The following is a 15,511-nucleotide window of genomic DNA, read 5'->3' as shown; positions in this document are numbered from 1 at the left end:
AGAAGCTGAATCCCAGAAAAATTCAGTTACTTGCCCCAGTCAGTTCTGGCTACAAAACCTGCACTCGTAACCACTACGGTTCGTTACCTTCCCCTGAGAGTCCTTGGGATGCAGCGAACACACGGGTGACCAAATAAGTGACTGAGGGCACACTGACAACCTGAACTTCTAAAGGAAATGAAGTCTCACATAAAATGCACCAGGGATGTTTAAGCTGCTCAAAGAAAGAATGGGGCATGATGACAGCTATTTCAAACAGCTACCAGGGCTATTTCATGGAAAGAGAGCAGATTATCTTGTACAGTCATGTTGGGAGAGATGAGACAAAGACAAAGAGGCAATTTTGGCCAGAGAAGTTTAAAGAACAAACAACCCCTCCGCCCCAGCTTTAAAAAGGAAAGACTGCTCTGTTAATGTTCAGAGCAGAGGCTGCAACCGACAGGCAACACTCATTGTCAAGGAGACCCTGCCGTCAGATGGAAGGCTAAATTAGAGAGCTGCTCTTACCCTCTCACCTCAGAGTCTAATAAGATCTAATCAAGCTCAGCACTCCAAATTACAAATGGAACGTGAGCTCTGGCAACAGCATCAGCTCCCCTTGTTGAATGACCCGATGTTCACTCTCATTCTCTCTAAGATTTAAACAAACTCTGCTTTACAGAACGCCAAAATATTCCCTTGAAATAACTGAAGGCTCTCTAGGGTGTCACAAAATCAGGCAGGGATTCTTGCGCAACTAATTCCAAACCTTCTGAGGAAGGAAATCAAGACTGCGGTACAGGCCAAGAGTCGGGCAGGACTGTTGCTATGACAGGCAACACCGCAGGCATGAAGGGTTACTGGGCACATGTCGAGATGGAAATGCCATTCTTCTGAGTGGTCTGCCAGATGTCTCAGTCCCAGGTCAGACATGTGTCGCTCATCAGGGCGTCGGCAGAGTGCTCTCAGCAGCAGGTCCTCGGAGAGAAGAAAATAACACCATCCCAACAGCTATCTTCCTCTGGGCTCGCTCATTAGTGGGCTGGACTGAAAAGCAGCCAGCTAGAGGAAACCAAGCCCTGAGAATAAGCTACACATCTGCGTGTCTAAGTTTAGAGTCGGACTGGGTGCAAAATGGGAAAATAAGAGGCATTTATCAGGAGTGGCCGTGTGCTGGACACGCTGTGTTAGGCGCTCTGCACTTATCTGAAAGCTCACACACACCCTTCAAGGTAAGGGTTATTAACCCCTTTCTACAGATATGAAATCAGGGGCTCAGAGAGATTCACACTCAGCACTGAGAGAGCCAGGGTTCAGAGGCCAGTGACCTACGAACGTCAAAGCCTCCTGTCCTCTCTCCTTTGTGACCTACCTCCATGATGAAACGCCACTGACAAAAACGAGGGACTGGGTCAGCTCAAAACCTCTTCACTTTGTCCTACAGATAGGCATTTTTCGAATAAATAACATGGTCCATTGTTCTTCATTTCACAGTTTCCTTAAAAACCTGTGAAGTTGTTTGTTGTTGTTGTTTTTTTAAGGAAAAAACTTTTTTCCTTAAAAGAAGTTTCCTTAATGCCTGACTCTTAGGCCTGATACTAACCAAGTAGCAAAGAAAGAAAGAAACCAACAGTTTATGCCAGTGTTGCAGCGCGGAGAAATAGTGGTTGGAATCTGCCCCTGGCCTCTCGGCCCTCCCGAAACAAGAGTGTAAAGGGGAAACTCCTGCTTATGGGACAGTAAGCCCAACCCACAGCTCCTCCAAGCTCACAGGGCAAGAAGATTAGAATGCCCGCCAAACAGCAAGGAAAAGCCAAGAGAAGGTGCCCTTCCACCCATCTGTAAGATGACTGGGTTCTAGAGCCACATGCGCAGCTGACACATGAATAAAAACCGTTTCCAATGAAGCACAAGGCCAATGTTTCTTCACAGTTTTTCAAGTTTAGCTGAGATGAGGACCCTCTCTGTGGGCAGAGTATTTTTCTTCTTCCGACATGGTGCTGCTCTTCCTAGGATGTGAGGGACTGAGGCTCAGAGCGTCTTGTTCATACTGACAGTGCTGCACCACAGACTCCGCTTCAAGAAACACGTGAGGGAACCAACTCCCCGTGTCAGCCTGTGTGCACTGCACAGGCAACAGGCGTCCACACACACACAGGACCGGCTTCCTAACGGGCTAAGTTCCTAGCACACAGGAATCTACACAATCTTCCTTTTTTCAAAGAAACTCATTTATTTTCTTTCCAGCTGTGCTGGGCCTTCGTTGCTGCCTGTGGGGTTCTCTGGCTGCGGGGCGCAGGGGCAGCCCTTCGCTGCAGGGCACGAGCTCCTCTCACTGTAGCGGCCTCTCGAACCGCAGAGCACGGGCTCTAGGGCTCAGGCTAAGCAGCTGCTCCGCACGAGTTTAGCTGCTCCGCAGCACGTGGCATCTTCCCGGACGAGGGATCAGGCCCGTGTCTCCTGCACTGGCAAGCAGATTCTCATCCACTGCACCACCAGGGAAGCCCCTACCTTTCCTTTTCAATGAATTATACCCAAAGTCACATAACAGACTAGCAGCAGAGCTAACATTAAGACCAAAGTCCTCTCTCACCCTCGATGAATTTATAATCTACTTGCATCAGAGAAGATGTGTATCTACAGCAAGCAAAGGTGGTCTAGACACCAGATAAATACCAACTGAATCACAAAGGAAAACCAGTCTCCCACTGCTTCAATGGGAGTTCAACCACCATTACTGGATAAAGAATATTCTATCTTCCACGGAAACAGCAGGAAGCTGTGTAGTGATCTGAAACTGTCAACTTCAAATATTCTCTCCCGGTCTCCATAAATACCCTTATCCATGTCAAATTACTTATCTAGATTTTAAGGTCAGAAAATATGGTCACTGGAGTTGTAACACCTAACACAACCTTCTAAATGCTTGGTAACCTACCTAAGAAAGTAAGTAAAAAACAGAATCCAGCCTGTGTCTTTCATTTTTGAGGAGGAATGTCATATACAGAACATAGTCTGGAATTGGGACAGTGTCCTCTGAATGGAGCAATTCTCCCCTCGAGAGCGAAAGTGATACAATAAGCGAAGCCCGAGAGGGTCACCCATATGGTTTGCCAAGCTGTACAGTGGCCCACCCTGAACAGACTGCAAAGTGGGCGAAATCTTAGAAAAACCTAGAGATGCTGTAAACTACATTACCCCAGGTTTTCCCAAAGTGTTCTCTTGCATTCCATATCCAATATTACAGCTTTCTGACTGGTGATGATTCTTGCATATTTCCAACACAACTTCCAAACGACCTTTTCAATTAAGTTATTCGTTCATGCCCCAGATGTATTCTCGGCTGGCTGCTGCTCCCGCTTCTGGCTCTGAAAAAAATCTAAGCCCAAGTTTAACAGAAAACCCAAGGATGGAATTGTTCTTACTGGCAAACCCTATTATGAAAGCACAAATGCTAAGCCTTGCCTCCTTCAAACCTGGAGCACTTCATTTAGGGATGAACCACCGAGCAGCCCAAAGTCTCCCAGCAGCCCCAAGCCTCGCAAGATGGGGAAGGAAAGAAAGGCACATCACCCCTCAAAGGCCCCAGATAAACTTAGAGACCATAGCTTTTTGCTCCACGTGGGCGTGAATCTGGGTCAATCCCTGCTGAATGGCCGATGCGACAGGAGGCTAAGCAGAGAGGAGGGTCCACTAGTTTCAGGAAATGTTCATAAACATTCTTGCCGATTCGCCACTCACTGAGTCTAGACTTCTCAGAGTTGTGGGGCTCGGATTTTACCTGCTAGCCTCCTCTCAAATACTGGATAAAAAGTATTCAGAAGGCCTTTCTCTATGGAAGTAGAGGTGATTCCCTGACTCGAGCTGAAACAACCTGAGTTTCTACAAAGATGTGTCAGTGTCACTAGGCAGTAGAGAAGAACAAGTTGACTCAGTGAAGACGAGAGCAATTTTCTGTTCTGTGGAAAATAGATTTAGGTTGCCTATTGTCACTTTTCTTTTTGAAGAACAGGTGTGCTAAGCTAAAGCAGACAGTTAAAGATAGCCTATTTTTGTCACCAAAAACAAACTACAGCAGTTCTTTGGGCTTAAAATAAACTGAGAACCGAGTGACACCAGTTCAAAACAATTTCTCCAAGTTCCAGTTGCTATTTCAGCGTCTCCATGCCTTTTTTGTCCTCTATTCAAGCAGACACTGAGGCTAGAAACAAACCATCACGCTGTTCTTAGGGGCAGTGTGGGGAAATAGATGTTTCTAGATAATAACCAGAGTCCTTTGTCTGAAATGAACAAGCTGACTGGGTTGACTGAGTGCTCCAAGTGTGTGCCTGGCTATTGAATATTACCATCTTACTGGACTCTAAAAACCCACAGAAAACAGAAGCCAGAAGACTGGGGTTCCCAAATCTCAACTCCTCCGCTTAGTAACCATACTAACTTGGGGGCACTAAATGAGCCTCAGCGTTCTCATCTCTAACACCTGGATTTAAAAAAAAATCACTTCCTTAAGACTGGTAAGAGAAACAGATGGTGAAACAATGGATGTGAGAATGCCTGGCACTGGGCCTGGCACACAGGAGGTGCCCAGCGAATGCAGGGAAGCACATGCAGAGCCTGCCACAGGCCCACAGCCTCTGCTGTTCTGCCTGGTTCTCTCTCACTCTGCGCATGCCACGTTTTCTCAGCTCCAAGTTCCACACCTTTTTCTCAAAACTTTTACCCCAAGAAGCCTCCATGTTCACTGACTTTTGCCTGCTACTGCTGCTACTACGTCGCTTCAGTCGGGTCCAACTCTGCATGACCCCAGAGACGGCAGCCCACCAGGATCCCCCGTCCCTGGGATTCTCCAGGCAAGAACACTGGAGTGGGTTGCCATTTCCTTCTCCAGTGCATGAAAAGTGAAAAGTGAAAGCGAAGTCGCTCAGTCGTGTCTGACTCTTCGCGACCCCGTAGACTGCAGCCCACCAGGCTCCTCCGCCCATGGGATTTTCCAGGCAGGAGCACTGGAGTGGGGTGCCATCGCCTTCTCCAGACTTTTGCCTGCTGTACTCCTTAAATCTCAGTCTCAGGACTCCCAGGGTGGTTAAGAATCTGCCTACCAGTGCAGGGGACACAGGTTTGATCCCCAGTCCGGGAAGATTCCACATGCCTCGGAGCCACCACACCTGTGCAACACAGCTGCGGGGCGCACGTACCTGGAGCCCGTGCTCCCCAACCAGAGAAGCCACCACCACGAGAGGCCCACGCACTGCAATGAAGAGCGGCCCCTCTTGCTGCAACCAGAAAAAGCCCTGCGTGTGCCAACCAAGACCCAGTACAGCCAAAGATAAATTATGAAGAAAAAATAAGTCTCAGCTTTATGTATCGTTTCCTCAGGGAGCTTTCCTGGATAGCTTGCCCTAGCTGAGGGTAAAGTTTCTTGCTATACGATTCCTTAGCACCCTGTCCCTTCACTCTGGCCACATCCAAAGTGCATGTAAATACACGGATAAAAATCCATCTTTCTCTGTTATGGTAAGCTAAACGAACACAAACACAACTACCACACGTATGATACTCAGCACAACGCCAGGCATACAAGTGCTCAGGGAACGCCCATGCATGGAGTCGAATGCTTCTTTCCTAAAAGAATGAATGGACATGTGCTTTGGAGCAAGCGTGCATGCGTGCTAAGTCGCTTCAGTCGTGTCCAGCTGTTTGCGACCCTGTGGACTACAGCCCGTCAGGCCCCTCAGAGAATCCCATGGGATTCTCCAGGCAAGAATACTGGAGTGGGTTGCTATGCCCTTCTCCAGGGGACCTTCCTGACCCAGGGGTCAAATCTGCATCGCTTATGTTTCATGCATTGGCAGGCGGGGTTTTTTTTTTTTTTCACCACTAGCGGCATCTGGGAGGCCCTTGGAGCAAGAGCATTTCTTTTCAAAGAAAAAATTCTTTCAGGAATCAGAAAATCCAAGGTCCAGTCGGCATCCCAATACCATTTTTAAGATCAAGGTATTCATCTGGCCTTAGAGAGCTCAGAGTAGGGCCAGCCTCTTCTGAAGCACACACTGGGAGTCTTTCCCGGGTAGGTTACAAAGAGCTCGTATTTCACACCATTCAGCCTGTCAAAATGCAACATCCCTCCCGGTCGAGGGAGCAGTCCAATTCCCCAGCTGGTTTTTATTCACACTAGAAACTTTAACTCCGTTCTAGGCCTCACAAAATGAGAGCTGTGTCCACACAAAGCCACAACAACCAGCCAATTCACTGAATCCGATGAAATAAGCCAATTCACCGGGGGGGACACAAACTGTCAAACTGGTTACTTGGTGCCTTATAGACCAAACAATGCGTGATTGAATTGGTTTGCTTTTCAATAGGTGTCTTGTCATGTGGTAGCTAGAGTGACTGAAAGATTTTCTTTATGATTCTGTTTTGTCTATTTTTTTTTAAACACAAAATAAGAGCACACCAGACAGAAGGGTAAATAGCCAATAATGTCTTCTCTTTAAATCCGTGGTCAAGTACACTGAATTCAGCAATTTGAGCTTGCCCAAACAGTACATTTGTGGACCAAGGCACCCTAGCCTGTTTTTTGGCTTTAAAATAAGACCCCGCTGCTCCTGGTCTCCTCTTTGCAAACGCACGGTGCTGGGGGACAGAGACCATGTGCAACGACAATCCCTACGGACAAAGCGTCCATTCATGGGCCCCACCGAAGTGCAATCGTAGATTTTCAGTTTCATTCAGCTGAGTGCGGAAGGCTCCCGCTATGAGGGTGGGTTGCTAAATGGTTCAGCTGGGAAAAGGACCTGGAATGAGAGTGAGCTTCACAGTCTGCACTTTCATTATTAGAAACGAAAGCCATTCCCTGAACTCCAACTCCAGTTTTACAGTAAAGAGCTAATCCAGCATATCAGCCAAGGGCACTGAGCAGTTTTTCTTTCTCCACATGACACAGGTGCCCAGAGCATAGCTTTTTTGGCTGTCGTTAGGCTTGTTGCTAAGGTAAGGGCTAAGAAAGCAGCTAAGTGACATACAGGGTTAAAACTTACAGAAAAGGGAGGGACAGTGTTGGGTCCCTAAAGCTCTCAGCAAGACCAGACCAGTGTTCTCCTGTCCTTGAATTCAACATGCTTATTTTCACCGTTAAGTCTTTCCTTTCCTCACAGCACTTCTTCAGTTCTACTCATTCTTCAAGGTCAAGTTAAATAATAACAGCAACGAATGCTCATCCGGCACGCAGTAGGCTGTGTTTTACACGCACAGTCTCATTCCACTGCTCGCACCCTACGAGAAAAGTGCTACTGCTTGGCTCCTCTTGCTGGAGGGACGTGGAAGGTGAGTCACATCCCCAAAGGCCCAGCCGGGACGAGGAGGAACTGGTGGAACTGGCATCTGATGGAGGGCCCCCGCCTCCCAGAGCCCGAGCTCCCCATCACCGCACACTGCATGGCCTTAACCAGCCGCAGCACAGGATGCCTGCTCCCCTCGCCCTCCAAGGCAGGCCACCTATTTTCAGAAGCTGCGCGCGTCTCGCTGCCTCCCCGGGTGCTGCAGCGTGGGCGAGAGCGACCTGTGCCATTTCCCCAGTGGTGTCTGGCGTGCGGGAGGGACTACGTGCGCTGTTCCCCATTACCACCTGGCTCTCCCCTCACTTCAAAAGAAGGCTGTACTGCTCAGAGACAGTCAGAGACCAGGCTCCCCCGTGTAGGGGGTTTGGCCCTCTCGGCCCCATGGGATCTTGCTTTTCCAGTAGAACAAGTGTCAGTCTGATTCCTTAATGGCAGCAGATTTTAATAGAAGGTTTGTGCCAATCAGGAACAGAATCAAGACTCCGCTTCTCTCTGCATTAGGATGACAAAGCTGCGAGGCTCCTTTTAAGGCACCATTTTCCAAGGCAGGAAAAGACATTTTCACCTTTTACTCACTCTTTCCAAAGGATACTCCTAAATGACTTCTGGCACGCTACTGCTCTGGGGCCAGAGGTAATCGTTTCTGTTTGACTTGAAGAGGTGGGGCCCAGATAACCAGGAGGGACGGGAAGCTGGTCACTCCTTGCACGCTGACCCAGCAACCCAATATGAGGCAGTTCTAGGTGAGGAGATGCGCGTGACCAGCACGGAGGAGGCTATCTCAGAGGTCTCTGTAGCCAGCGGTTCTCTGCAGAACCTACTCTTTAGAGCACAGCTTGTTTCGGGATGCATTTTACAAGCATTATTTTCAACAGTATTATAAATGTGGCTAGAAGTCAGAAAAACAGTTCCGATCCACAGTATGGTACTATACCAACTTCCTCATTCCCAGGTGTGCAAACAGCCCCCCAATTAGAAGACTGCCAGCATTTCGCTAAGCTGTGCTGGCAACAGTCTTCCCCGGGAGGAGGAGAGGAAAGTCACAGCGTTCAAAATGTTTGGATTCCAGGATCATCACACAGGAGAGCTCCGGGGAAACACTGGCAGGCTGCTCAGGCTACTTTCTGTCTTCTGAAATAACAACTGCTTTCCACTGGCCTGCCCACTACCAGCTTTTAGAGAACAAAAAACTGATGGCAGATGAAGGTTGGCAAAAGTAAAAGCAAAGCATGGGGAGAGCACACAGAAGAATGTCCACGTTATTTATCAACTTTCAGCGCAGAACGGGAGGGGAACAGAACGCACAACGCTACTGCCCTGGCCCTCTGACGCTCAACAGGCCAGAGGGCTCTGGAAGCTCTGGCCAGGGCGACAGAGGAGCAGGCTGTGCGCTCTCCGGGAACAGGCAGGGTGTGGACAGGCTTTCCCTGTGAGGGCCACGGCACCACGCTCCTCCGTCTCCAAGGGCCCTCTCAGCCAATATGAGCTGCAGAACTGGCCACCAGACAGCATTCTACATCAGAACTGTCAGCTCTCAAAACAGCCTGGACTCAAGAGCCCTCTGGTTTGGTCTATCTTGCAATGATGAAAGTTTGGGACAACCTTTCTTCCAAAGCTCCCTGAAACACTTTCAGATACGTGACTTTGTTCTCTGCCATTTCACAGCAGGGAGAGGAGCAAAAGCTTTCAATGAAGAGATACCATCCTGTACACCAGCGGTCCCCAACCTTTTTGGCACCAGGGACTGATTTTGTGTAAGATAATTTTTCCACGGACTGGGAAGGAGGTGGAGATGGTTTCCAGATGATTCACGCACATTACCGTTAGGGTGCACTTTATTTCTAATCCAATGTCGCCGCAGATCTGACGGGAGGTACCAGCTGGCAGCCTGGACACTGGGACCCCTGCATACACAGTGCTGGCGGAGGGCCTGTGTGTAAGAGTTCTGTTGTGGTGTCTCACTGACATGCCTCCTCTGAGAAATAAAGGCTGTTTCCCCTACTCTAACTGGAGGGACAAATAAAGTTGGGAAATGTCAAGCCCACGAGGACAGAGCGCACCGCCCTCTACACTGCACTTCCGCCTGCCGCTGCGCTGGGGGCTGTTTCCTCTGCATCCGGCAGCAGGTCAACCTTTCCCCCTTTCCGCCCCACCTGTGGTCCCTGAATCAAATCTGCAAGTAGTAGCAACTCACTTGAAGAGCTGGAGGGCACTTTGATTTTACAAACATGAGACAGGTTTATAACCTGCAGAGGCAAGATTATTTTTCATTTATGTAACTGAAGACCTTTCAATGATTTACATGCACAAATAAAATAATCATCCAATTTTTCCCTACCTAAAATGCAGCAACCTTTACAGATCATCAAGGGGGAAAAGGAGTATTTAAGAGATGCATGGATGAAATGTTCCTTCCTCAGTCAAAGACTAAGGACCGTGATGCTGGATTCCGGTGTTTCAGTGAAGAAAGGCCGGTTGTCACCGGCTTGGCTGCTTGTCCGGATACTGACAAGTTCTACGTGATCTGCCCATTTCAGTAATTACCTAACTACTGTTTTGGACAGACTTCTCAGGTTCTCTCTCCAAAAAGTCCTTACCACTTGAGAGCTACCAGTAGTAGCTTTCCGAGACACTCTTTACTTACTTTTTTCCAACTTTTTATTTTGTATTGGGACATAGCCAGTTAGCAACGCTGCGATACTTTCAGGTGAACGAGGAAGAAACTCAGCCGCATATACACATGCACCCATTCTTCCCCAAACTCCCCTTCCATCCAGGACGCCACGCAACCTTAAGCAGAGTTCCACGCGCTGCACCGGAATCCTTGTTAGTGATCCGTGTTAAACAGAGCTGTGTGCATGTGTAGATCCCAAGCTCCCTAAATACCCCTTCTATTCTCCAACCGTGAGCTCCTTCCCTGCATCTGTCTCTGTTTCGTAAGTTCATTCGTATCATTTCAACACTGCTTACTTTTTAAGGCAAGTCAAGGAGGAAACACACACAGAGCGGTTTTTAACCAGGCTAAGCTGTCCTTGAAAATCTTTTGTCATCATCAATGAACTCTCCCCAAGACACTGTGCAAGTCACTCCAAGAGCTCTAAAGTCATGTCTTACCTTAGTGTTTCTTCTTAGACTGCGAAGAATATTCCTCCTCCTCGGGTCTTCGTCGGTCTCATATGGAATGACGGCGTTGTCTCCTTTATAACCCTGGGATGCCTGATCCTCCTCTTTCTTTCGGATGGGCCCAAGCTCGTCATCACTCCCCACGCTGAAGCTGGTTCGGTAACTGGCAAACCTCCCCAGCCGGCTGCATCTCGTCCTGTACAGCACTGGCTTGCTCACGATGGATACCTTGCGGCCCCGCTCCAAGGAGCTGGTGTCCATCTCGCTGTCGGAACCATTCCCACTGCCGTTGGACTGGGCTTTGTTGATGTTCCGAATGGTGATGATCTTGCCCTGTGTGCTGTCATGGGGCACCGAGTATATGTTTTCTTCTTCGTTCCTTGGCTTGACCACAGCGTCCATCGGTTCAGCATAATCAGAAGGATCGAACCCATCTGGAGGTAGCCAGGTGCTCGACGAGACGGACTTCCTCTGTCCATCTCTATGGCCCTGGTCTAGGTAAGACAGATCCCCCTTGGTGATTTCAAAATGGACAGGAGGCTTTGGTTTGACTGGCGGAGGTACCTTGTTGTTCAGTTTACTCTCAAAGTTGCTCATGATGAAGGACAGCCCATCATTTCCCTCCAGTTCCATAGAGAGCTTGGAATGGTCTTTGGACAGAGGCGGCAGCGGTGTGTCTTCTCGAAACACGCTGTACGACGGGGTCTCGATGTCCTCCTCTGAGTCCTGCAGGTTGGAGTTGCAGAGTGGGGAGCCTGCCCGGGGGGAGTTAAACACCTCTTCGGTGGTGCTGCAGGCCTCAGCAGCATTGTCGTACATATGCGTAGCCTCAATGATGTTCTTTTTGTCCACCACATCTTTAAAAAAGGGGTGGAAGATCTCAAGTTTATGCTGGGGTTGGCTACAGGGGATACTCGTGAACCTCCCGTCAATTTCTTGAGCTATCTCCTCCCCCTCGGTCAGCTGCTCCCGACTTAAGTCATTATCCAGGACATCTACAGCGCCGTCAGTGAGTGCAACCAGCTGAATGGGGATAATATCCTGCACTTCACAGAGAAAGGCACGTAACATAGCCAAGGAGGCCTTACGTTTGGCTGAGTAAAAAACAATGTACCCATGGACCAATCGGCTTTTTCGGATGCTAAATGAGGAATGGTATGAAAGGATAGACAGTTCGATGCGCTTCTTGTGTAGTCCGATTGGGAGTTCAAGTAAAACAGAGTTGTTGCTTCCACAGTGGGAAGACTTACAGGTCTGGGACTGAAGGACGGGAAAGAGTATGTCGTCTGCACTAAAAGGATCCCCACACATCAGACACATGACAATCCGCAGGTCGACGTCAGCCAGGTCTTTGATGCTAGCGGTGGAACTGACCAGGTTTAAGTTACGCTTGGAGTCCAGGAGACCTTTCAAAACCTGACTGATCTGCTTCTCGTTGATGTTGCGCCCATAACCGATGCCAGCGGAAGCAGGGTCGAGAAAGACACACTGAAGTTTGCTAGCAATCTGCTGACCCTGCTGTATTAAGCTGTGCAGGGTCTCTCCACTGGTGTCTCCTCTTTTGTTAACTAAAATTAAAGTCAGGGGGAGATGGGCTAAGTGATTATCTCGCCGGCCAAGTGTGGACTCTCTGCTCTTCTCTATACTCTCTACCACGTACGACAGAGACTCCTTTGAATTGTAAAGGCAGAGACAACCGTGGGGCTGAAACGTTGGTGTCTGGAAAGAGTTCACGGGAAGCCTAACGTTCCCTTCTATTGGCCTTAGGGAGAGCTCATACATTTTCCCGTCTATTACATACTTGTCATCATTTGTACAAAGAGCTCGAATCTCATTGGCCAACTCCCGGGCAAGGCCGTCCTTGCCCAAGATCACCAAGTTGATTCTATCAATGTTGGGGTCAGAGAGTGAATTCTTTTGATTCCGGTCAGATGGTCGGATAAACCGAGAACTAACCAAGTGCTCAATCTTAGCGTCCACGCAGGCGGGGCAGCTAGGACACGTCTCCTTGGTTGGGTGGTACACGAAATGAATGTGCTTCAGAATAAGGGCATCCCGCTCTGCTTGGAGCTTCTGCAACGCTTTAAACCGCTGTTCCTCCCCAAGCACATCCTGGATGACACCCATCTTCTCCTTGCTGGGCTTAGCATCCAGCTCCAGCTCATAAAACAACTCTGAATATTCCAGCAGCAGCTCCTGAAACTCTTCCTTCGCTTTGTCTATAATCTGCTTTTGGTGTTTGCCATAAATATCCATGTACACAGATTCCTCTAGCCACTGGTAGAAATCTTCGTTCATAATAAAACTGCGGGCCTCTTCCCAAGGCTTGCCTGGAGTGATGAAAGGAGAGGTCTCCAGGTTTTCTTTAAATGCCCTTCTCATCTCAGCTCGTTTCCTCTCGTTCCGTAGCTTCTCTAAGTGGGCCTCGTACAGCTGCTCTGCGGGGACGGTGTCCATTAAGTCGAAGGGAATCCGCTCATTCTCCATGTTGTCAATGTGGCTGGTGGCATCCCACGGTGTCTCCTCAAGCACAACAAACCACTTCAAGAATTCTGGCTTGGTCTCCAGCAGCTTTTTGGCTTTTATGCAGCTTAGGTGGTCTATTTCATCTAGGTTGGGGATAAGAGCTTCAAAAGCTAAGGGCAGGGCTGCCAGGTAGAGCTTCCTCCTGCGCTCAATGTGCTCATGCTTGAGGCGATGGATGTGCTGGAGAAACAGCTTCTTGGCTTTCTGAGTCCCTTCCAGGTAGACGTAGTCCTGGTACTCGGGAGAGGCCTGCATCTTTCGGCTGACACTCAACCAGTTCTCGTTGTGGTTTTTCACAATGCGACTCACCAGCCACTCATATTTGTCTTTTGCTGTAGCTATCTGTTGGCTCTGCTGCTTGAGAGCTTCAAAGTATGGAATGATTTTTGTCTTTCCCCGACTCTTGTCAATGAGTTGCACTAAGGTGCTGAAAGCTAAGTCCACATTTACATTGGATCTTGCTGAGGTTTCCACAACCTGGAGGTTCTTTTTGCTTAAGGCAAAAGTATGCGCATCTCTAATGTACCGCTCAACACCCTCATCACACTTTGTCAGGACAACCACTATGGGCTTTTTTGTTTTTGCGAGCTGATTGTAGAGATTAGAGACGAACTTGAGCTGGTCATCAAAGTTCCTATTCATGCCCCTGCTAACATCAATACCAAGAAGAAAACCGTCAATCAGCAGCTTTCCGTCTGGCATTTGCTTCTGCTCAAAGTCCTGCTCCAGCCCCAGCTGGTCAGTGCAAAAGTACATGAGTTTTTCAGCTGATGCAAGCTTGGTTGCAGCGGCTCTCTTGATATACGGCTGCAGGGTCGTGCTCCGATGAGGTTGAAAAGTCTGATCATCAATGAATTCGGTCTGCTCCACAACATGCATCTTACATTCCACACAATCCTCCAGGGAACGGCTGACTTCTCCCCAGTAGAGAAAGTGGTCATTATTGACCACTCGCCCACCAAAGTCACTGGTGCTAAGGACAGAGGTATGGTCCAAATGAAACTCGTCTGCGCTCGGGCGCACGAAGCGGTTGCACAAACAAGACTTCCCAATGCCGCACTGGCCCTTCTCCTTCTCCGTCCCAGACAATCCCACCACGCTGATGTTGTAGGTGGGGATGCGGACATCTTGCTTTCTTGCCATCATCATCGTCGACACATCCTGCCACAATCCGCCACTTCCAAGATCAGATTAGTGTTTTCCCGTGGACCCAAAGGCTTCCCCACATTATCAGTGGGGGCTGGCTGCCCACGAAGCAAAACTGTCAGATCTCATAGTGTTTGTATACCAGTACGAGGTCAGTTTTTGCCACTTCTCATCACCGAATAGCCAACATTTCTTCCTAGATGGAGGGAGAGAAAAAAAGAAAACCAATCAGTATTATAATTTTGAACCCAATTTTAATCACCAAACGAGCAAAATCCAATTTTGTTCTTCAACAAATAAATAATTATAGTAAACATCAAGTATACCAGGCCTTAAGCTAGGGAAAGCCATAAGAGCAAGTAAAGTAAGACTGACATCTGTGTGCCTTCGAGAGGTACGGTACCACCTACTGGAGGAGGACGCCCCAGGAAGCGGCGTGCTGAGGACTAAACAAGGCCTGCGCGCTCCGCGGAGGCACAGCTGACGCCGGGCTAGGGCAGGAGTGGCACCGTGTGAGCCTGGAACAGCGTGTTGTAAGAGAGGGAAGAAGTGCTTGAAAGGCTGACAGGGTACCTCACGGGGACGCAGGAACCGGTCTGAAGGGGTACCAACTGGTCAGATCTGGGACACTCTGCACACCAAAATGATCAAGTACAAACATGAATTACAACCCAGTGCAAAAAACAGGAGCCTGGGCTCACACTACTGCATCAGACAATCACCACTCAACGCTAATCTGGGGGGAAATTTTGATTACGAGCAGGATTTTGTACCGAAGTGAGGTTTCTCCTGACAGACCACTTAATAGACGCAAAGGGAAGAAGAAAAACAAATGCTCATTATACAGTGGAGATACTGGACAACACTCCAAGTAATGAAAACGACCACCATCCAAGAGGCCTCCAGATGTGACGCCCCTGGAGGTCACGCCATCCCAGCACAGTGTGATGGCCTGGAGTGCCTTACACCTCAGCCTAACCACCGGGAAACGCCAGACAGACACAAAATGACCAAGGTTCCATTTAGGTGATGGGCAGGGGGGGTCCTGTTTAAAAAAAAAAAAAAATTCAGTGTCACACTAGACAAAGAATGGCTTTGTAAAGAAATATTCCAGACAACAGGAGGCTACAGAGACACTGTAAGTAGGTGCGATTATCAGATCCTAGACTGAATTCTGTATGGGGTGGGGGTAGAGGGGCTGGAGGAGGAAGGCTACATGGCACATCATTAGATCAATTAATGACACTATACTATGACTGGAATTAGATTAAAAGTATTTTATCAGAGTCAATTTATCAAGTTTATAACTATCACATGAGAGAAGAGCCCTTTTCTTAGGAAATGCACACTTAAGTATTAAGAGGGAAAAGACCATAATGGACATGACTGGTTCAAAAAAA

General features: G+C 48.6%; 1 protein-coding gene across 5 annotated transcripts in view; it reads right to left on the bottom strand.

Moving 5' to 3' along the window:
* ARHGAP35 (Rho GTPase activating protein 35) overlaps window positions 1-15,511 on the bottom strand; it is a 115,032-nt gene that overhangs the window by 61,694 nt on the left and 37,827 nt on the right. For 3 of the 5 annotated variants that reach the window (XR_003591585.3, XR_009596227.1, XM_004015332.6), the window contains exon 2: window positions 10,431-14,307. Coding sequence is in view for 3 of the 5 variants with exons in the window: in XM_004015332.6 (XP_004015381.1) it covers window positions 10,431-14,114 (3,684 nt within the window). In the remaining 2 variants the exon portion in view is untranslated. Of the gene's footprint in view, window positions 1-9,971; window positions 14,308-15,511 lie in introns of those variants that run through there. The other 2 variants (XM_060398142.1, XM_060398141.1) reach the window with 1 other exon arrangement.

The sequence above is a fragment of the Ovis aries genome, chromosome 14 (assembly GCF_016772045.2).
Source record: "Ovis aries strain OAR_USU_Benz2616 breed Rambouillet chromosome 14, ARS-UI_Ramb_v3.0, whole genome shotgun sequence".
Classification (NCBI taxonomy): Eukaryota; Metazoa; Chordata; class Mammalia; order Artiodactyla; family Bovidae; genus Ovis; species Ovis aries.
The sequence above is the reverse complement of the archived record's forward strand: the minus strand, read 5'-3'. Positions and strand labels throughout refer to the sequence as shown.